We start from the raw sequence: 16,786 nt of genomic DNA, 5'->3' as shown, positions 1-16,786 counted from the left end.
ACCACTCTTTTAGTGGGGACAGATGTATTTTTCAGTGGTTGTTGAAAAAGAAGTGGTGCTACAGTGTCCCCAGGCTCTCTTCTTTTTCTTATAAACTTTACAAAATAACTTTCAAAGGCTCATGTAAGCCATTTGCTTAACATAAGACTTGCTTTACAGATGATGGATGTAGGCACTGTATTAAATTATACAAGCCTATTTGTATCTCCTTATTATTAGCAAGCCAAGATTATAAGTGCTTGCTGAATTTCTTTTTCCAGAGCAAAAACTGCCACATCTGTCTCCGTATTTTTGGAGGTTTTCTTTGTTTCACTTTTTTTTTTTTTTAAAGCAGGATGCTACAACCCAGTCACCCTCAGCTGTTTGTACAGTTAGCCAGTGTTTACAACAGCCATTTCTGCAGCACCACTACTTGCCAGACAGTACTGCGAGCCAGTTAAACATAAAGTTGATTACATGTACGTATGACACATACACTGTTACCAAGGCACAAACTTCCTGTGTATTTTTCTGAGCTTGAAAGATGCTTCCCCATTTTTCACCTGTGCCACACATTTACATGCACACACAGAGGTGTAATCAGATTGCTATCTTCATCTAGATCTCTAAAAGCAGTATACATGAAATGCTGTATGAGAAGTATCTCCCTGTGGTTCAGGCAAAAATATGTATGAGAAGTATTTCCCTGTGGTTCAGGGAAAAATAAGAGCAGAAAAAGAGGTATTCACCCCTCAAAGTACTTTGAGAGACTTAAGTGTTTAAAGATGCTTACTATCGCCTTTTTACTGAGTTCCAAACATGAGAAAATTAAGGGAAAGTTTCCAAGATTTTCTCGCAATCAGGGCATTAGAAGCCAAACTCTTAACATGTTTGTGAGAGGGATCTACCGAGCTTACGAAAACGTGGGCTTTCTCAAGCTATCCCAGAACGAGAGACAGTGCAGGGAACAAAACGCACCTCACAAATCTTTCCGTCAGTTGATGCACAAAATCAAATATCTCGTGCCAGTTCTGCGCTACGCTCCCAGACCTGGAAAGAAAAGCAGAAGCGTGTGAGTCGTAGGCCTGAGTTACGGAAAGGGGGGGGAGGAAAGGGGCATTTCCAGCGACACCCAGCCCCCCGGGACTGTTTGCTCCCCTCAGGACCCCCCTGGAGGTTCCCGGGAGCGGTTTTGGGGCCGTTTCCCGGCGGGGCAGCGAGCAGCAGCCGAGCCCGTCCGCCGCAAACTTCCCCGCCACAAACCCCACCGCCGGCAGCTGCGGCGGGGGAGGGGCGGCAGCTGCCCGAAAAACGGCCGCCGCCGGCACTTTTTTTTTTACTCGGAAAACGCCTTTTTACCTCACAAAAACAAAAATAATAATAAAATAATAAATAATAATAATAAAACAAACACGACGGTGGCGCGCGGCGACCGTTAGCCCGGCGCGGCGGCGGCGGCTGAGCGCGGCGTGGGGACCGTTAGCCCGCTGAGGCGAGCCCCGCGCGCTGACCGTTAGCCCCCTGTGGGTGACCGTTAGCCCGCTGAGGCGACCGCTAGCCCCGCTCGCCGCCCCCTCAGCCCCTCGCGCAGCCCTTACTTGTCCAGCACGAAGTACAGGTCGAAGGCGCCGTGGCACGACGGCTGCTCCGGGGCCGGGGAGGCGGCGGCGGGCGGGAGCAGCAGCAGCAGCAGCGACAGCAGCAGCGGCGGCGGCGGCGGCAGCGAGAGCCCCGCCATGGGGCCTCGGGGCGGCGGCGAGGGGACGCGGGGGCCCGGCGCGGCCGTGCTGCCGCTCAGCGGGCGCGGGCGCTGCTCGAGTGGCCGCCCCTCGCCCGCCGCCGCCGCTGCTCGCCCGGCCCGGCCCGGCCCGGCCCTTCCCCGCCCGTCAGCGGCGGGGGCCGGGGCCGGGCGGGCTCGGCCCGCCTCCCTCACCGCCCCCCCGCTCCCCGGCCCCGTTGGCCGCCCGCAGCCCCGAGCAGGGCGACCCGGCTCCGCCGCAGGCGCCTCCCCGCCCGGCTCGGCCGGGCCGTGCCCTCCCCTCAGGCGCTACCCTGCCGGCTCTCTGAGGCAAGTTTGAGAGCCGAGCGAGGCGCTTGCCACACGCCACGGGGCTCGCATTCCCCTCGGGCGGTGCAAACTCAGAAGCGAGGCGCAGCCGGGGCTCCCCGGGCCCCCCGGCAGCCCCCTGAAGGCCGGGACGCCGAGCTCAGCCCGTGCGAGCCTGCCGCCCTCCGAGGAGGCTGAGCCGCCGGCCTCCTCGCGTTGTGTCTTTTTAAACTATTGTTCTTATTTTTAGATCACTGCTTCCCTTTGTAAGCACTTTGCCAGCTCAAAGACCGCTCAAGTTCTTTTCCTCCCCCCCAAAATCCACCAAAAGCTGTTCCAAGTCGTGTTACATCCATGCGCGTTAACCATTTTCTCCTTTCAGGAACCGGCTCCGACAGACCCAAACTGTTGCTCTGGGACTGCGCACGTGGTAACCACCAAACTGCACCGCTTCACAATAGACTCTGCCGTGCTAAATATAGAGCAGGCATTTGGTCTGAAGCATAAGCTGGATCCTTCGCAGCGAACATGAGGCACTGTGGAAAGCGTCACTTCATGCTGCAAGAATATTATCTTTTCAGAGTTTGCCATCTGGGGCCTCAGGTTTTCGCAGGAAGTTCAAATATGCTTTATAATCTTAAAATATTATCTGAAGGCTAAAAAGATGCGTGAGTTTTCGCTGATGAAAAATTCTAGCCACGAGCTGCATAGACCAAAATTATCTCCCCAGTTAAAAATAAATGTCTAGCCTCTAGTTCTTTGTTTCCTGCATGGAGTTTTCGCCGCAAGCACTATGTGACGAGTGATTGACAGGATTTCAAATAAAGTTGTTTTTTCTTTTGTTCACCATTTTGTTTTAACAGCATCTGATCCAAGCGGCTTTAATTTCCAGTGGGCTGCTTTCACAGCTACGATGCAGGGAAGCTGAAGGTGTGGGGCTCTCCAGCGCCAGAGACTTCAGGAGAACTCACGAGACTTCAGGCTTAGGGCTAGGCAGGGCATTCTTCCTCACCATGCATTAAGCTATGTTTTTCTAGCCAAGTAATACATCCCAGAGCTCTCAAATTTACCAAAAATGTGTCTTCTACCACGATATCAGCCATGGGAGCAATGAATCAGTAAGGCTGTCCAACTGTGGCAAGATAAAACATGGGTCAGAGGTGCCCAATGCCTTACAAGAAAATACAAGTTTCCTTCAGAATTGGACAGTCTCCTGAAACAAATGGCTTGCGGTGGAACTGGCCACAGGGTGAGCAGTTTACCAAGACAAAAATCCCCCAGAAATTACCTTTTTCTGCCCCATCCTCTGCCAAATGAATTATTCAGGAATCAATATGGGTTTGTGACTGGCAGTAAGCTGTCACGTCATTGTGGCTTTTATTAAATTAATGTTTTATGGGGTTGCAGGAGGCCTGGTACGCAGGGAACACAGATGGGACCGGGGGGAATTAGCCTCTTCAGACGTGTAAGAGGGGTGCTGCAGCCGAGTGCTCCTGGCCTGTGTTTCAGGGCTGCTGGGAGCACACCCGAGCGTGACTGTGACCTCGAGCTGTGTCCCTATTAGAGAAGCACATCGTACTGCAAGCTTCTGTGACAGAACCTCTGCTTTACTGCGGGTATGGCTGGCACACAGCTTGGGAGAATCCAGCTGGCTTGCTGGGTGAGAAAAACTTGCGGTGTGGTGGACTGGTATTTGTTATCCTCATGGAGCCTCCATCTCTGAGTCGACAACTTTCTTGTTCATGCGTGACAAAACACAAGAAGAATCCCGTGTCAGTCACGGCAGCGATAAGCTGGCAAAGTTGATATCTCTAACATCCATCTTCTCCTTGTCACTTCTAACAAACAGGTTTCCCACGCTGAATTGATTGTTGGAACGACAGGACGCCGCACAGAATTCTAAAGTCTTTTCTTGCTAAATTGGATCGCAACACAGTTCCACTACTGTGAGATCAAACAAGTATTTTCTGTTTCCCTGCTGCAGACGTAGGAACAACCTTGGTCTTTAAATGAGTATGATTCCCTACAGAAAGAGTGATGTGAGGAGTGCAGAGACTGGTAGGGGACACAAGCCAGCAGAGGGCCCGAACTAACGAAAAAGGTGTTTCATGCCAAACAGCGTTACACTCAGCAATAAAAAGGGAAAAGAGAGGAGTTAGGGACGCTGACCATCCTTTGCTTGGGAACTGGCTGGGCACCCCTCTACCCTTGGGAGGTGGTGAGTGGTTGCATTTGCATCACTTGTCTTTGTTTTCTTTTTCTCTTCTTCTACATTTCCCTCACAAATTTAATCTGAGCCCATGTTTTCTCACGTTTGCCCTTCCTCTCTTGTTCCTCCATCCCCTTAGGGGGGAAGGAAACGAGCAGTGATTTGGTGTGGCTGCCTACTGGGGCTAATCCACAAGAGGAAGTCAGAATGGCAGGATTGAACAGAGCCTGAGAAAAAAGTGTGTGAACTACAGAAATTACATGCACCTAGAATCCAGTCCCACCCTGTACTGCACTGGAGCAGCTTTGTGACCAGAACCTTCATCTGCGTGAGCACAACCACTTTATTGATGTTTTTTAAGTGAGACAGTGACCTAACAAGGATTGTGTGCCTCTCACAGGCCTCGCAGGTGAATCAGGCACGTGGCCTGCTCCAAAAGGGACCTGAAGCCTCTTCCCTCTGCAAGAGGAACTGGGAAAGCTGCAGTCAGAGGTGGCTTGATGGAGATCTTCCTCATGGGCACGGTGCTCTGCCCTGACACGGCCGTGTCAGAATGCCATCTCCGTGCCAATCGGAACACAAACCTGAGCCCTGGTGTGAGGTAAGCTGGAAATTTCACCAAAGTCTGTGGACCAACACTAATTGATATCAACCGAAGATCTGGCTCATGAAGTTCTCATGTTTCTGAGCTAGCAAGGCTAAAGGGTGAGTAAGCTGCATTTTACAGTTCCCGTGAATGTTCAAAACACAGAAGATTAAGGGCTGAGCCGCCTGTGCTTTGCCAAAGACTCAGCAAAAGCAAAGGCTGCAAATCCGCTACTTTTAAGAAAGGCCGAGCAGCGCTGGCCTCTCCCTCTCTCTGCGGATGCCTCGAATCCAGCACGGCGTGGTGAGGGTCACCAAAACAAGGCTGAGCTTCAGCTTCCAGATCTGCATGAGCCCGCCCTGAGCCACAGGAGTGTGTGTCACATTATCCAGCTGTTGGAAATTTTATTTCAGCTGCATGTGACCAGCTGCTCGCACAGAGAACGACCCTGCCAGTCAGAGGTGGGTGACAGCCAAGGTTTGCTCTTTCCCAGTTTCCAAGTGTGTGAATTCCTCTTTTGGTCTGTGGTTTGTGCTGAAGTTGCAGATAAATCAAGCCTGTTTTGCTGGAAGGGTTAGATGAGACAGAGATAGGCAGGGAAGCACAGGGTAGTAGCCTGTGGATATTTACATGTCCTTGGCTTTATTTGGATTTATGTGGCCTCCTCACCCAATTCTCAGAACTCATCAGACCACTGTGTCTCTCCTGCCTCTTACCCTTCCTCCTCCACCACAACAGGAACCCTTAGGGGCTGAGCAAAATCCAGTCGGGTGCTTTACCCCGTCGCATTTCTCACTATGCAAATACTCGGGCAGGGAGCGCAGAGCAGAAAAATGTGGCTGCCCAGACAACTGTTTATATACAGAGCCGCCAGAAAGAACAGGCTCATGGAGACAGGGCTTCAGCTGGAGCCTCCTGCTGCTGCCTCCGGTGCCAGGGGAGATCTGTGCTGATACCCAGGGAGCTGGACAGGAGTTCAGTCCTGTGACAAGGTGGAGGAGAAGGTGGTGTAGCAGCAGGGAGAGGTCCCTGATGCTCTTGGCAGCACCAGGAGACCTCTGTACTGACACCAGGCGAGCCACCTGTTTGCTCTGTGCGCTGCTTCGTCCACTTTCATTTTCCTCAGCACTCGCAGACAGGTTCCCCGTGTGTTCTCCCTTACTGCCCACCCACCCACACCTTCTCTTTGCCCCACGCTGCTTGGGAAGATCTCAGGTGAGCCGTGTTTGTGCCAAATCGAGCTTGGCATGTTTCAGAAGCATTTCCCATGGTGGAAAATAATTCACCATGGGGAGGTGAGCCCAACGGGAGGGGAGAGGGCCATCGGGCTCTGCCAAAGTCAAGCAGAGGGTTGGTGACCCCACACACTGCCTTCCCTATAGACGACAAAGGGTGGGCAGGACTTTGCTGCTCATTAAGTTCAATTCTGGAGCAGGGAACCTTGGCACAACCTCTGTGAGACAGAGCTGCTTTCTGCAGGATGCTCAATGGCTGCCAAAATTCGGTCTGGGAAAGATTAAACTTGTGTGTGTGTGGCTGCAGTTCTGATTAATCAAATATACTTTCCAATGGAGGTCCGGATTTGTCACACTGCCACGGTCGGGGGCTCTCCCAGGTACTTCGAGCTGCCATGGGCCGACAACACCACATCTCACTCTTTGCAAAGGGAAAGAGAAGCCACTGCGAGTCCGGCACTCCTACAATCCGTGGTAGTCACAGAGGAGCTGCCTGCTGGAGGATTAGCCAAACAAATCCTTTTTCCCCTGTACAGATGTAGCCCAATGGTCTGTGTGCGTTCTGCACGCTAGTGTATAAATGAATAAATAAAAAGGCCAGCATTAAGTAACACAGGAACTCATGTTAGTGCGGTGTTGCATGTATCATCCAGATGGAAAATATCTGTCTAGACAAATCTGGGAATTATGCAAGCTCAGAATTCCTGAATAATCATTCCTTTCTGACATAATGAAACCATTTGTGATACCTACCAAAAGTACACTGAAAAACACAGGAAAAACAACAACTTTAAACTCTGAAAACTAGGAAATCTGAACGTTACCAATCCAGTGGATAAGAGATGCTATACATGTGAGAACAGAGCTCTGCAACTAGTATCTGCACATGGGGCCTCTAGCTGCCCAGGTGAGCCAGGGATGATAATCGGTGCTCGTTCCTGGTCTCAGCAAAGGCAGAGAAGCTCTCCTGGTTTTCAGCACAATGCTCTGCTGGCTGTCACTGCACTGGGACACACGGCACATTCTCCAGTGCTCTTTGTTCCCACTACACTCAGGCAAGCAGAGGGACTGAGAAGAAAGACAGAAAGGTGTGTTGTCCTGGTGCAAACCATCACAGAGTCAAAATAAGTCAGCCCTGGCCTGGTACAGCAAAAAAAAAACACGTGATGGAAAACATCAAACTCAGTGCCGGAAGCAGCCGCTGGCTTGGAGCAGCACCAAAGGATCACTTCAGATGGGATTTCAGCACAACTCTAGGGTTGCAGTGACCCTGTTTGGTCTTCTCGGGAAACAACGGCACAGCCGGAGGAGACGGGGAATGAAGCAGGCAGCAGTTCTCCCTGAGGGGAGCTGGGCGTATCCCATCAAAGGATGGGATCCTACAGATCCCCAGGTAGGTACCCAAAGGGAGAGAAAAGAAAAGAAAAAGTGAAGTGTCTTGGTTCTGCAGCCACCCAATTTGCTATGGTTTCGTCACTTGATGCTAAGGGGAAGGAGCAAGCCCCTTCTGCAGAACATCCAGACAAGAATGTAACTTTTGTTCTGTTCGGGGTTATCCTGATTAAAAAGTGACTGGTGTTTATCTAGCCTGACCTCTTCAGGGCTGGAGAGGAGAAAGAGAACATGACACTGTGAAGTCAATGTTCCCTTCTAGGGCCTAGGGAGAGAAATGGAACATAACAACTGGAAGGATAAATGATGGAAGAACTGCTTATACTGCTGTTTTAGGGAGGGGGCTGTGCAAATATTTGTGCAAAGACAGCTTTGCAGGGCTCGCAGGCTGCAGCAGAGCTCCCCCTGACACTGCGCGCGAGCCACCGTCGGACCAACAGCCTGAAAAAGCAGATGTGCCAATTTCCTGTGCTTGATGATGATGGCTCCTAATTACGCCAGAGCTGTGGCAATGTCCTCTCTTATGTATGACTCCTAATTTTGTTTCGTGAAGTCATCTGTGCAACGCTCTTCCGGCATGCAATCACTGTCGAGCCGCAGTCACGGAGAGCCCTGAGCTGAGCGCCAGCGGCAGGCACCACCAAGCAGCCCGCATGCAGAAAGCCTTCTCCCGCCACCCACATTTGGGAAATTCAGCCCTGTGCGAGCACTGTGTGTTCCCAGAGTCCTGTGAGTCTCCTCAAAAACATGGCCCAGTGCAGGTGAGCTGGTGCCGGACCTGTAGCAGGAGCACGCTGCACTTGCAAGCGATGCCCTGCAGGTCGGTGGTGTAACACGGCATGCCCAAACTCCTTGTGTAAGCAGGGGCTTTGAAAGGGTTGGAAGGGACTTTCTGATTTTATTTTTTTTCTCATGTGCAGTTTTAAGAAAGCATCTTGCATTTTTTTGGCATTACTTTTTCTTTTTCTTTTTTTTTTTCTCATGATTTCTCCCCTTCCTGCCCCCTGCAGCCCCTTGTAGGATTTGCTCGTTTGTCCTTTCATCCAGAGCCTGTTGTCCTCTCATGGAGGTCCCTTCTATCGCTTGCTGCTGGGGACACCTGCAGCCCGTAACAGCTGCTGGCTGTTCCCTGGTTGCAGGCCTGTCATTATAAGGGCCCAAATGTGAGCACCTGGGTGTCATCATGGGGGTGTGCTGCAGGTAGGGGGAGAGAGCCATGCTCCTGCAGCTCAGCTGGTGGTGGCAGTGGCTGTCCCTGTGGCAGGGGGAGAAGCTGCTGCTGGAGGGACTTGCGCTGCCCCAAAGAATACCTCGTGTGGAATGAATGTGACCCTGTGGTGGTCAAGACAGAGGAGAGAAAGCTGCAGGAGGAGGAGGTTGGGCTGTGTAGCACCAGGAGGAGCAAACAGGGAGATACTGGACCTTTTGTGGAGGTTTTATGGAGCACTGCTTGTAGGTAAGAGCTGGCATCCCATGGAACAGGAGAGGAGGGGTGGTGGCTCCAGCCTGGGCTCCTTCCCTTGAAGAGCCATGGCACGAAGCTGTGGAGGTGGCTGGTTGCTGTGGGGACAGGACAGTGGCTGTGCCATCTGCATCCGTGGATGCATTTGAGGTTTGAGTGGTCCAAGTCCAGAGTTTGGGTCTGAATTGGGTGTTTACCGGGTTTGGAGCAGGAGGCTTGACTAGCAGTGGTGTAAGGCCTTCCCCTACCTGAATGATTAGAGGAGTTTGGGGCATTTAAAAGCATAGCCAAAGCATGTAATCGTGAACCTGCACATGGTGCTGCCTGGACTGTTTTCAGGTTAATGAAGTTCTTTCAGTGAAACCAGGAGTCCGTTAGCTCGTGTGAAGCTGTAGTCAAGCCTTGTAAAGGATGTGCCTGAGGAAAACCGAAGGTTACGAAAGAGGCTGGGGTTTCTACTGTGGTCAGTCTTTCCTTTGCATCCACCGTCAGCAGCTGGCTGGGAAGGAAGCGGGCTTGTGAGAACCTTTTTCAGCTGGGTCAGGGGCTTTTGCCGTGGGAGCGATGCTGGCTGCTCCTGTGGCAGCTCCCTGGCTGTCAGGAGGAGAAGTGAGTGCTGGTGATACCCCGCTGGTCTTCAGATGGGAGGGAGGTGGTTGGGACTTGTACGAAGTGGACTTGATTGAATGGGAGCAGCTTTCCCTCTTTACTACAAGACTCACATAGCAAAGAACGTTTTTCATGAATCACCCTGAGACTGGGCGGCGCTTCGGTGCGTGCTGAGGCTGTGCAAACAAGATGGGCTCTAACTCGCTCGTAACTCATTTCCTGGGGTGGTGCTGAGTCACAGGGCACTCACCTGGGCTGTGCACCCAGGTGTAAGCAGAGATGCCTCGCAGCACTGGCATGCCATGGTGTGTGTGCCCTGCCCTTGCTGCTTGGGAGCATTGCCTTTTTTTTTCCTCCTTGTTTTTCTGTTTGCTTATTTAGGCTTTCCTGCTCCTGACCTGGTGAGAACCCTTGGAGATGGCTGCAACCCCAGCAATGTGTCATGGTGGTGGGTAGGTGCTGGGTGTGCACAGACCTGAAGAAATGGGGGTCTCACATTTGGGGTGGGAGCAGGAGGGTGTTAGAGTTGAGCAGGGTTCACATGGGATGGGTGGTCTGTTCTGCTGTCTCAGTTGTCCCCTTTTTACGCTGACCACAGTGATTTTTACCTGTGTCAGGAAGACCCTGCAGCTTTTGTACACCTGTTTTCATTATCAATATTGTTTTTTTTTTTCTTAGTATGACACAACTTCATAAGGCTGAAGCTAATTGAACAGACCATCAGCTCCACAGGGTTTGCCTAGGAGAGGCGCATCATGCATCCCCATGGGCTGAAGAGTGGAGGGTGGCTTCATCTTGCTGAGGATGTGTCCTAGATGCTCAGCACCCATGATGAGTTGATCTTCCTGGGCAATGGAGAAGACTGAGGTGTGTTGTACCTGACCAAAAGTGGGTGTCAGCTTTGGGATGGGTTGAAATCTTTTTGCAGACAGCAGAGCCTGGCTCATGCTTGGACTGGAGCAAAGCAGGTGCATGCGTTTAGTGGGATGCCTGCTGCCAGCACAGTAATGTTCGGCAGCCCAGCCATGCCATGAGCAGCATGGTGATGGAGAACTCCCACCTCTACCTTGCACAGCACACTTCATCCCAATGGATTCTGCGTCACATGGCAGATGTGATGCAGAAGGCAGGCTAGGAGGGCAGCACAGCTACTCAGAGTGATGTGGCAACTGCTCAGCAGCATACACCAGCTGTACGTGTCCTTATCTGCAGGAAATAAAGAATATCCCTATGAAGTCATGGCTATAAACCCAACCTTCCTGACGCTTCCTTTCAGGAACTGCAGGGATCTTGATGAACGGAGGGGAAAGACCAAGCTGAGTCCTCCATGAGGAGTCATCACCTTAGTCCCTACCCTGTGAAAAATTGCATACATCACATCCTGTCAAAAAAAAGTCCAATCGCTTCTTAAATTCAGACAGGCTTGGTGCAGTGACTACTTCACTGGGGAGCCTGTTCCAGTGTGCGACCACCCTCTCGGTGAAGAACCTCTTCCTGATGTCCAGCCTAAAGGTGAAAAGGTGAAGGTGGCAGCTGTGGGAGATGGGCCCTGAATATCTGTGGCTCACTTGGTTGTCTGCCCAGATTCACTTACCTGAAAGGGGTCAGTAGCTAAGGCAATGTCTGCAGCTACTCGTGCATTTTCTCTGGGGCATTTTTCCATGTTTGTTTTATCCACCTGCAGTGCAATTCTTGAGAATTTCCTGCGTGTAAAGCAGGCAGGCTGAAATCTCCTTATGCATCTCTTCAAGTCCCCAGGTTTCCTTGAATAAGACATGCTAAGAAACAGTTTCTCACCTTTTGTGTTGTGGGAATTGAGAGCACTCAGCATCTTGTAGGAAGTGTTTCACATCTTGCAGAAGGAAACAGTTACTGAATGTAGTTCATCAATGCAGAATGCTGTGATGTGATTTAGAAGCTCATTAGAGATCATAATCATAGTGGCAGATGTTGGTCGAGAGTAAGAACCAGCACAATGGAAAATAAGGAGCTGCTTGCCACAAGGTTGATGAAGTTTTGAGGACACTTCCAGAAATGCCTGAGTTCACATATGATGTAGTTCACATATGATGTGGAAGTTGTTCTCCAGGTTTCTAGGTGCATAAATCCCCTGAAAAACAGGATGTAAGTGCTCAAACATCTGAAGTCCTTTTCAAGATATGACTCCTTGCTTGTAAGGAGTAAAACTTCAATGAATGCATGTCTAATAAAGCCAGCATTAAACTTGGATACGATGCTGTACTAAAGGAGTTTTAACCACATATTCAGTGTGGGTTGCATGCAGTGGGGATGGGGCTTTGTGGGGTGCTGGGATAGCCCTGCTTTTGTGGTGGCTGAGCCTGAGCTCCTTCCTTTCACACTTAACTGGGGTGTGGGTTGGGGCAGCTCCTCCACCTTCCCCCATAGGCAGCAGGTCACAGCTGTGTTTTGGGGGAGCATCCCGAGCTGTGCCATCCACTTGGAGGGAGGAGAGAACAAAATGGCAGTGAAGAGCCACGAGAACCTCTCCAAGGTAGTGTAAAGAAGGCAGTCGCACCACAGGGCTGTGCGTGGTAGTTGTGACAAAGGAAACTGCGTAAAGCCATCATTTTTTCCTTCGGGAACCCATCCCTCTCACTAGCTGAGCCATGTGAGTGTCTCAGTCCCTGAAGTGATGTGGTTTTGTGCAGGCTGACATCCGGTGTCACCACATCCTTGCACATCAGGAAGTGTGCCATCCTCCTCCTCGGTGTTTTTTTGGGGAGTGTCTCTGCGTGCTGGGGGCCTGGATGGCTTCCTGGGGAAGCCCAAGTGATGCTGGCACCAGGAGTGACTCGGCTTTAAAGCCTAACTGTATGATTTTGGTAAGGGGAGTGTCTTAACAAAGCCTTTCTCATTGGGATGTGGAGTCACCTGATGAAAGCATGGCCGGATAACAAAAATCTCCTCGCAGAAAATGAGCTCTCGGTTGCTGCGGCACTGTTCTTGCGAGGCTTTCCATCTGCCACACAAACAATATCTGACTGAGCCCAGCAACGCTCCGTGCCAGCAGCATCGCTCCTGACAGCTTCCAGCTGTCGAGCAGGCGCAGGCACCCAGGTGCCACGGTGAGCCAAGGAGCGTGCGATAACAGCCCTGTGGGAGGAAGGAAGGGAGGCACCTGGTGTGAGCCCTGAGCGTCCCCAGAGAGGAGCTTTGTAGAAAAGGGTACTGAAGAAGCAAGGAGGATGGGTCCACGTGGCCCCATACAGACACTGATTCACTGGGGTGAGTTCCTCCTAGTGATGTGCCAGGCTCTGCTGTGAAATGAGGCTAAAAGCATGCAGGGGATGGTCCTTGTGGAGCAGGCTGGGGCTCAGCTCAGTGGCTTGCTGCAGCCCCTTGTGGCCCTGACGCACCTTTTTGGGAGGTGGGAGCGCCTGGGAGCCACTGCGGGCCCCTGAGCACAGCCAGAACCTCGAGCTGCTACTGTGGCACAGATGATCTCCATAAACTGTGATGACATTAATCTAATGTATGCGTTCTCCTACAAATGTGAATACCAACAAATACAAATTCTATGCAAATAAGGCGCTCGCGCAGTATGTGCAAATGGCTGAACATCTGAGGACTCAAATATTACGGCAGAAGTTTCTCACAGGGATGCTGGATCCAAAACGTGCCGCTGCGGAGCCCGTCTGCGCTCCCACGGGAGCTTCCAGGTGAGGCGGAGGGGGACGGCACCACCAGGAGCCAGGATGTAGGTGCCCGAGCATCCCATGACTGATCCCAGCAGGGGATGAATGTGATCCTGAAGTGAGGCTGGGGCAATGCTGCCACTGGTGAGTGTCGTGGGAAGGTGAGGGCCTGAGCACAACCCCCCTGTTAGGGCTGTTTTTGGAGACCCAGTACTGTGTGGATGTGTCCCACCTCTGAGCCAACATAGGGGGAAGGGGGTGGATGAGAGGAAGCAAGTCTAAGGGGGTTATTCCATGGATGGAGATGTTGGTCCCTTAAAAACAGTCCAGCTCTTGTGGTGCTGGCATGGAGATGGCAGAGGAGAGCTCTGAACCACCCTTGAGATGTCTGCGGTCCGTCAGACTGGGCTGCTCACCTGGCACATGTGGTAGGTGCCTGTTTTTATTTGTGTGGCCCGCTCAATAAAACAGGCAGAGCAAACCTGTACTCCTGGATAAGAGTTAAAGTTGGCAGCTCCCAGTGCACTGTGAAATCTTGTTGGATTCCTAGGAGCTTTTTGCTACTTAGCACTGGACTTTTCTCCTTTCCTAATCCAGGTATTGCTCAAGTTGTCACAAGAAGTTTTGGTTTACAGCCCGTGTACCCCCTGCTGGCTGGCACAGACCAGAGGACAAACAGGTCCCTGCTTCTGCTCCGGGCTGCGTGGAGAAGGCAAGCCCCAAATTCCATTTTGGGGATGGGGAGAGCAGGTCCTTGGGGCAGGGGCTTTTCTGTGGCTGGGAGGGGAACGATGGGGCAGCACTGCCAGGGATGCTTCAACCCAAATCCTTCCTTCCCTGGCAGCTATTGTTTCCCAGAGCCCGTTCCCAAGCCCTTCCCTTGCCTCTGTTTCACGGGCTGTAAGGAGGGGACGCTGCACTAACACGCTTCTTTGTTCCCATGTAGATTCTTGCATGGATATATGATGCCCCCCACCCCAAAAGCGCATCTTATAAAATAGGAAAAAATCCCTTTTCGAAGTGCTCATTTAACGGATGGAAAGGATAGAGGAATTGTACAGAGCAGAGAAATCTTTAAAAGCGAGGACTGAAGCAAATATAGCTTAGTAGTATACTAGTTACAGAATGAACAGCATATTGTATGTGCTGTGTTAGAGGTATGTTATGAATAACAAAAGCACTGGAGCATTTACATATTTGTTTTCAGAAATCCTGGCAGTTGGATTTCACCATTCTGCGCCTCTTTGCCAGAATCACTAAACAGTGGTACATATGGCTTCTGAAGTACCATATGCCGTAGAAAACGCGAGCTGATGCCTATACTGATGCGACACACTATAGTCTTTATTTAGATTTTTTTGCAGTTTTGAACAAAGAATATTAGATCATGCAAAACATTGTGCAAGCAGCATGTAGTAGTACATACAGTAAAACATAATACATTGCGACCGAAGAAAAGCAAACTTTAAAAAAAAAAAAAAAAAAAAAAGGAAAGAAATGATAGTATTGGGAATTAGGATGTGCACGTGCCAAGAAATGTATCAGGCAGCGCGACACGGCTTTGTACGGCTGCAGCAGGAGATTTGCTCGTGCTTAAAGCAAAGAGTTCAGAGACAGAGCCCTGCAGATGAAGTGGTTTTGGATGGAGGGGCAGCTCGAAGAGATGCTCTCTGTTCCAAAAAGTACCGAGTCTGGTGCTTCATTTTGTGCTTGAAGCCCTCAGGGAGCGGAAGCCACACATGCAGGAGCAGCGGGAGCGCTCTCCTCTCCCACCTCACTGCCCGAAAATAGCAACGGGGAGCACGGCTTTGATGGGTGATGAGAGGAACACCTTGGAAATGAAGGGGAACACGGCTGCAAGCACAACGGGCCAACAAATACAGCCTTGCACTGAGATAAATGGGGTTTTGTTGTGAGAAGGGGCTGTAAAAGATGCTTTTTCCCTCCCAATCCTGCAGCTCCAGGGCCTGGGCGTTGTGTGTTAGGAGGCATGGGTGAGGCACGGTGAGCACCTCAGGCCTGCGAGGGAGGAGATGTGAGGGCACAAAAAATTGTGGCTGAAAAGCTCCTACTTCCCTGCTGGTTTAACACAGTGGGAAGGGGGAGAAAAGGGACTGAGAGAAGAGAAATGCGTCTGGGGTGATGGGTGCTCTCATTGAGCTCAGACAGGAAGGTGCTGCATGGTCCCACTGGGAAGGGAGCACTGTCCCCAGTTCAAACATCATTAAGTGGCTGCAATTTTATGGAATTAATGAGGGGGGGAAGAGGGAGGAGGGAGTCCACTTGCTGCCAGCTCTGCCACCACGGTGGCAGAAGCAGTGCCCGCCAGGTCGAGCACAGGGAAAAGGAGGCGAGGAAGAGTCTGGGGAGAAAGACGAGCCCCAGCAGGGCTGCCTAGGGAATGGGGGCTGCAGCTGCCTCCCAGCTGTGGGCTTTACCTCCCGATAAAAACCCTAAAAGCATGGAAAATAATACCAACAATAATAATAATGCGCATCCTTGTGGGCACCTCTCAGCCCTCCCGCCTGCCTCCGGCCGGGTTCCCAGCCCACGCGTGGTGCTGCCAAGGATTTTCCTCCTCGCCCCATCCCATGGGGGGCCGTGTCCCCCCCCTCGGGCTCAGCCTGCAGCCGTTTGCTGCCCGGGACGGCGGCGGGGCCGCCGGCAGCATCCTCGCCTTCGTCTTTCCTCTCCTGCCCTCCATCGGAAGGAAGGGAGCCTTCACCCTGCGCGGGGATGCTGCGGCCGGGGGGGCCCGAGCGGGGCCCGATCCCCGCACCCCCAAGCAGCCTGCCCTCCTGCCGCCCGGGAGGAGGAGGAGGAGGAGGAGGAGGAGGAGGATGAGGAGGAAGGCAGGGTGTTCTGCCGCCCCTTCGCGGCTTTTTCCCGGCCTCCTCCGTCCCCCGATCAGCGCGCGATTAAAGGTTTCTGTAAATCTGTTCGCATCCCCTTCACGTGGGGCCCGCCGCTGCCGGCTGTATTGCCCTTTAGATGCCTCTTCCTTTTTTTGTTTTACAATTGTTGTATCAATATAATGCTTCCTTTCTTCCTCTGTCTCTATAGATACAGATATACAAGGCAAACTAAAGGTTTCGGCCGCTATTCAGCGCCTCCTCATTTGTCCCGGAGCCCTAACAGTGGTGCCCTTTCTCTTCTGGCTGCTTTTCCCTGCTTCTGGAGCAGCAGTTATGGGAGAAGCAGATGGCTACTGATTGGGTGAGCTTTGTGGCTTTAATACTGAATACTTTATGGAAAAGGACTTTATCATGCTTGGTTGGTCAGAGGAACAACGGGATGAGATTTATGACGAGAGAAAATAAATCTTTCTAAGTTGCAGGCTCCTTCACACACCCTGTGTTAAGCCGCCGTGGCAGGGATGGAGCCGAAATCCTCCACATCCTTCTTTCCGTCCGCCCTGCCCTCTGTCTGTCCTGCTTTCTGGTGCTCTCCCTGCACCCACCAAACTTTGGGGGGCTCTCGCTCAGGCCTGACCAGGGGGCAGCCACCCCCTGGAGGGGCTCAGCACCATGAATGTCACACAATCCCCTTGAACAGCCATAGAGACACCCTAACGCCCAGACCCCACATCCCCTGGAGATGGGGAGCTGGTC

General features: G+C 51.9%; 1 protein-coding gene across 2 annotated transcripts in view; it reads right to left on the bottom strand.

Moving 5' to 3' along the window:
* The window catches only part of ANTXR2 (ANTXR cell adhesion molecule 2), a 111,419-nt gene extending 109,464 nt beyond the window's left edge, over positions 1-1,955 (bottom strand). Inside the window, exons 1-2 of one of the 2 annotated variants that reach the window (XM_082759864.1) lie at positions 1,578-1,955; positions 958-1,029 (exon numbers count right to left, since the gene is read on the bottom strand). In XM_082759864.1, coding sequence (XP_082615990.1) covers positions 958-1,029; positions 1,578-1,717 — 212 coding nt within the window. In that variant the 5' untranslated portion in view covers positions 1,718-1,955. The remainder of the gene's footprint in view (positions 1-957; positions 1,030-1,577) is intronic. The other variant, XM_082759863.1, reaches the window with a different exon arrangement.
* Between the last annotated feature and the right edge of the window lie 14,831 nt (positions 1,956-16,786).

This window comes from Aythya marila (assembly GCF_965140915.1).
Source record: "Aythya marila genome assembly, chromosome: 4".
NCBI lineage: Eukaryota > Metazoa > Chordata > Aves > Anseriformes > Anatidae > Aythya > Aythya marila.
This window is presented reverse-complemented; position numbering and strand designations above follow the sequence as displayed.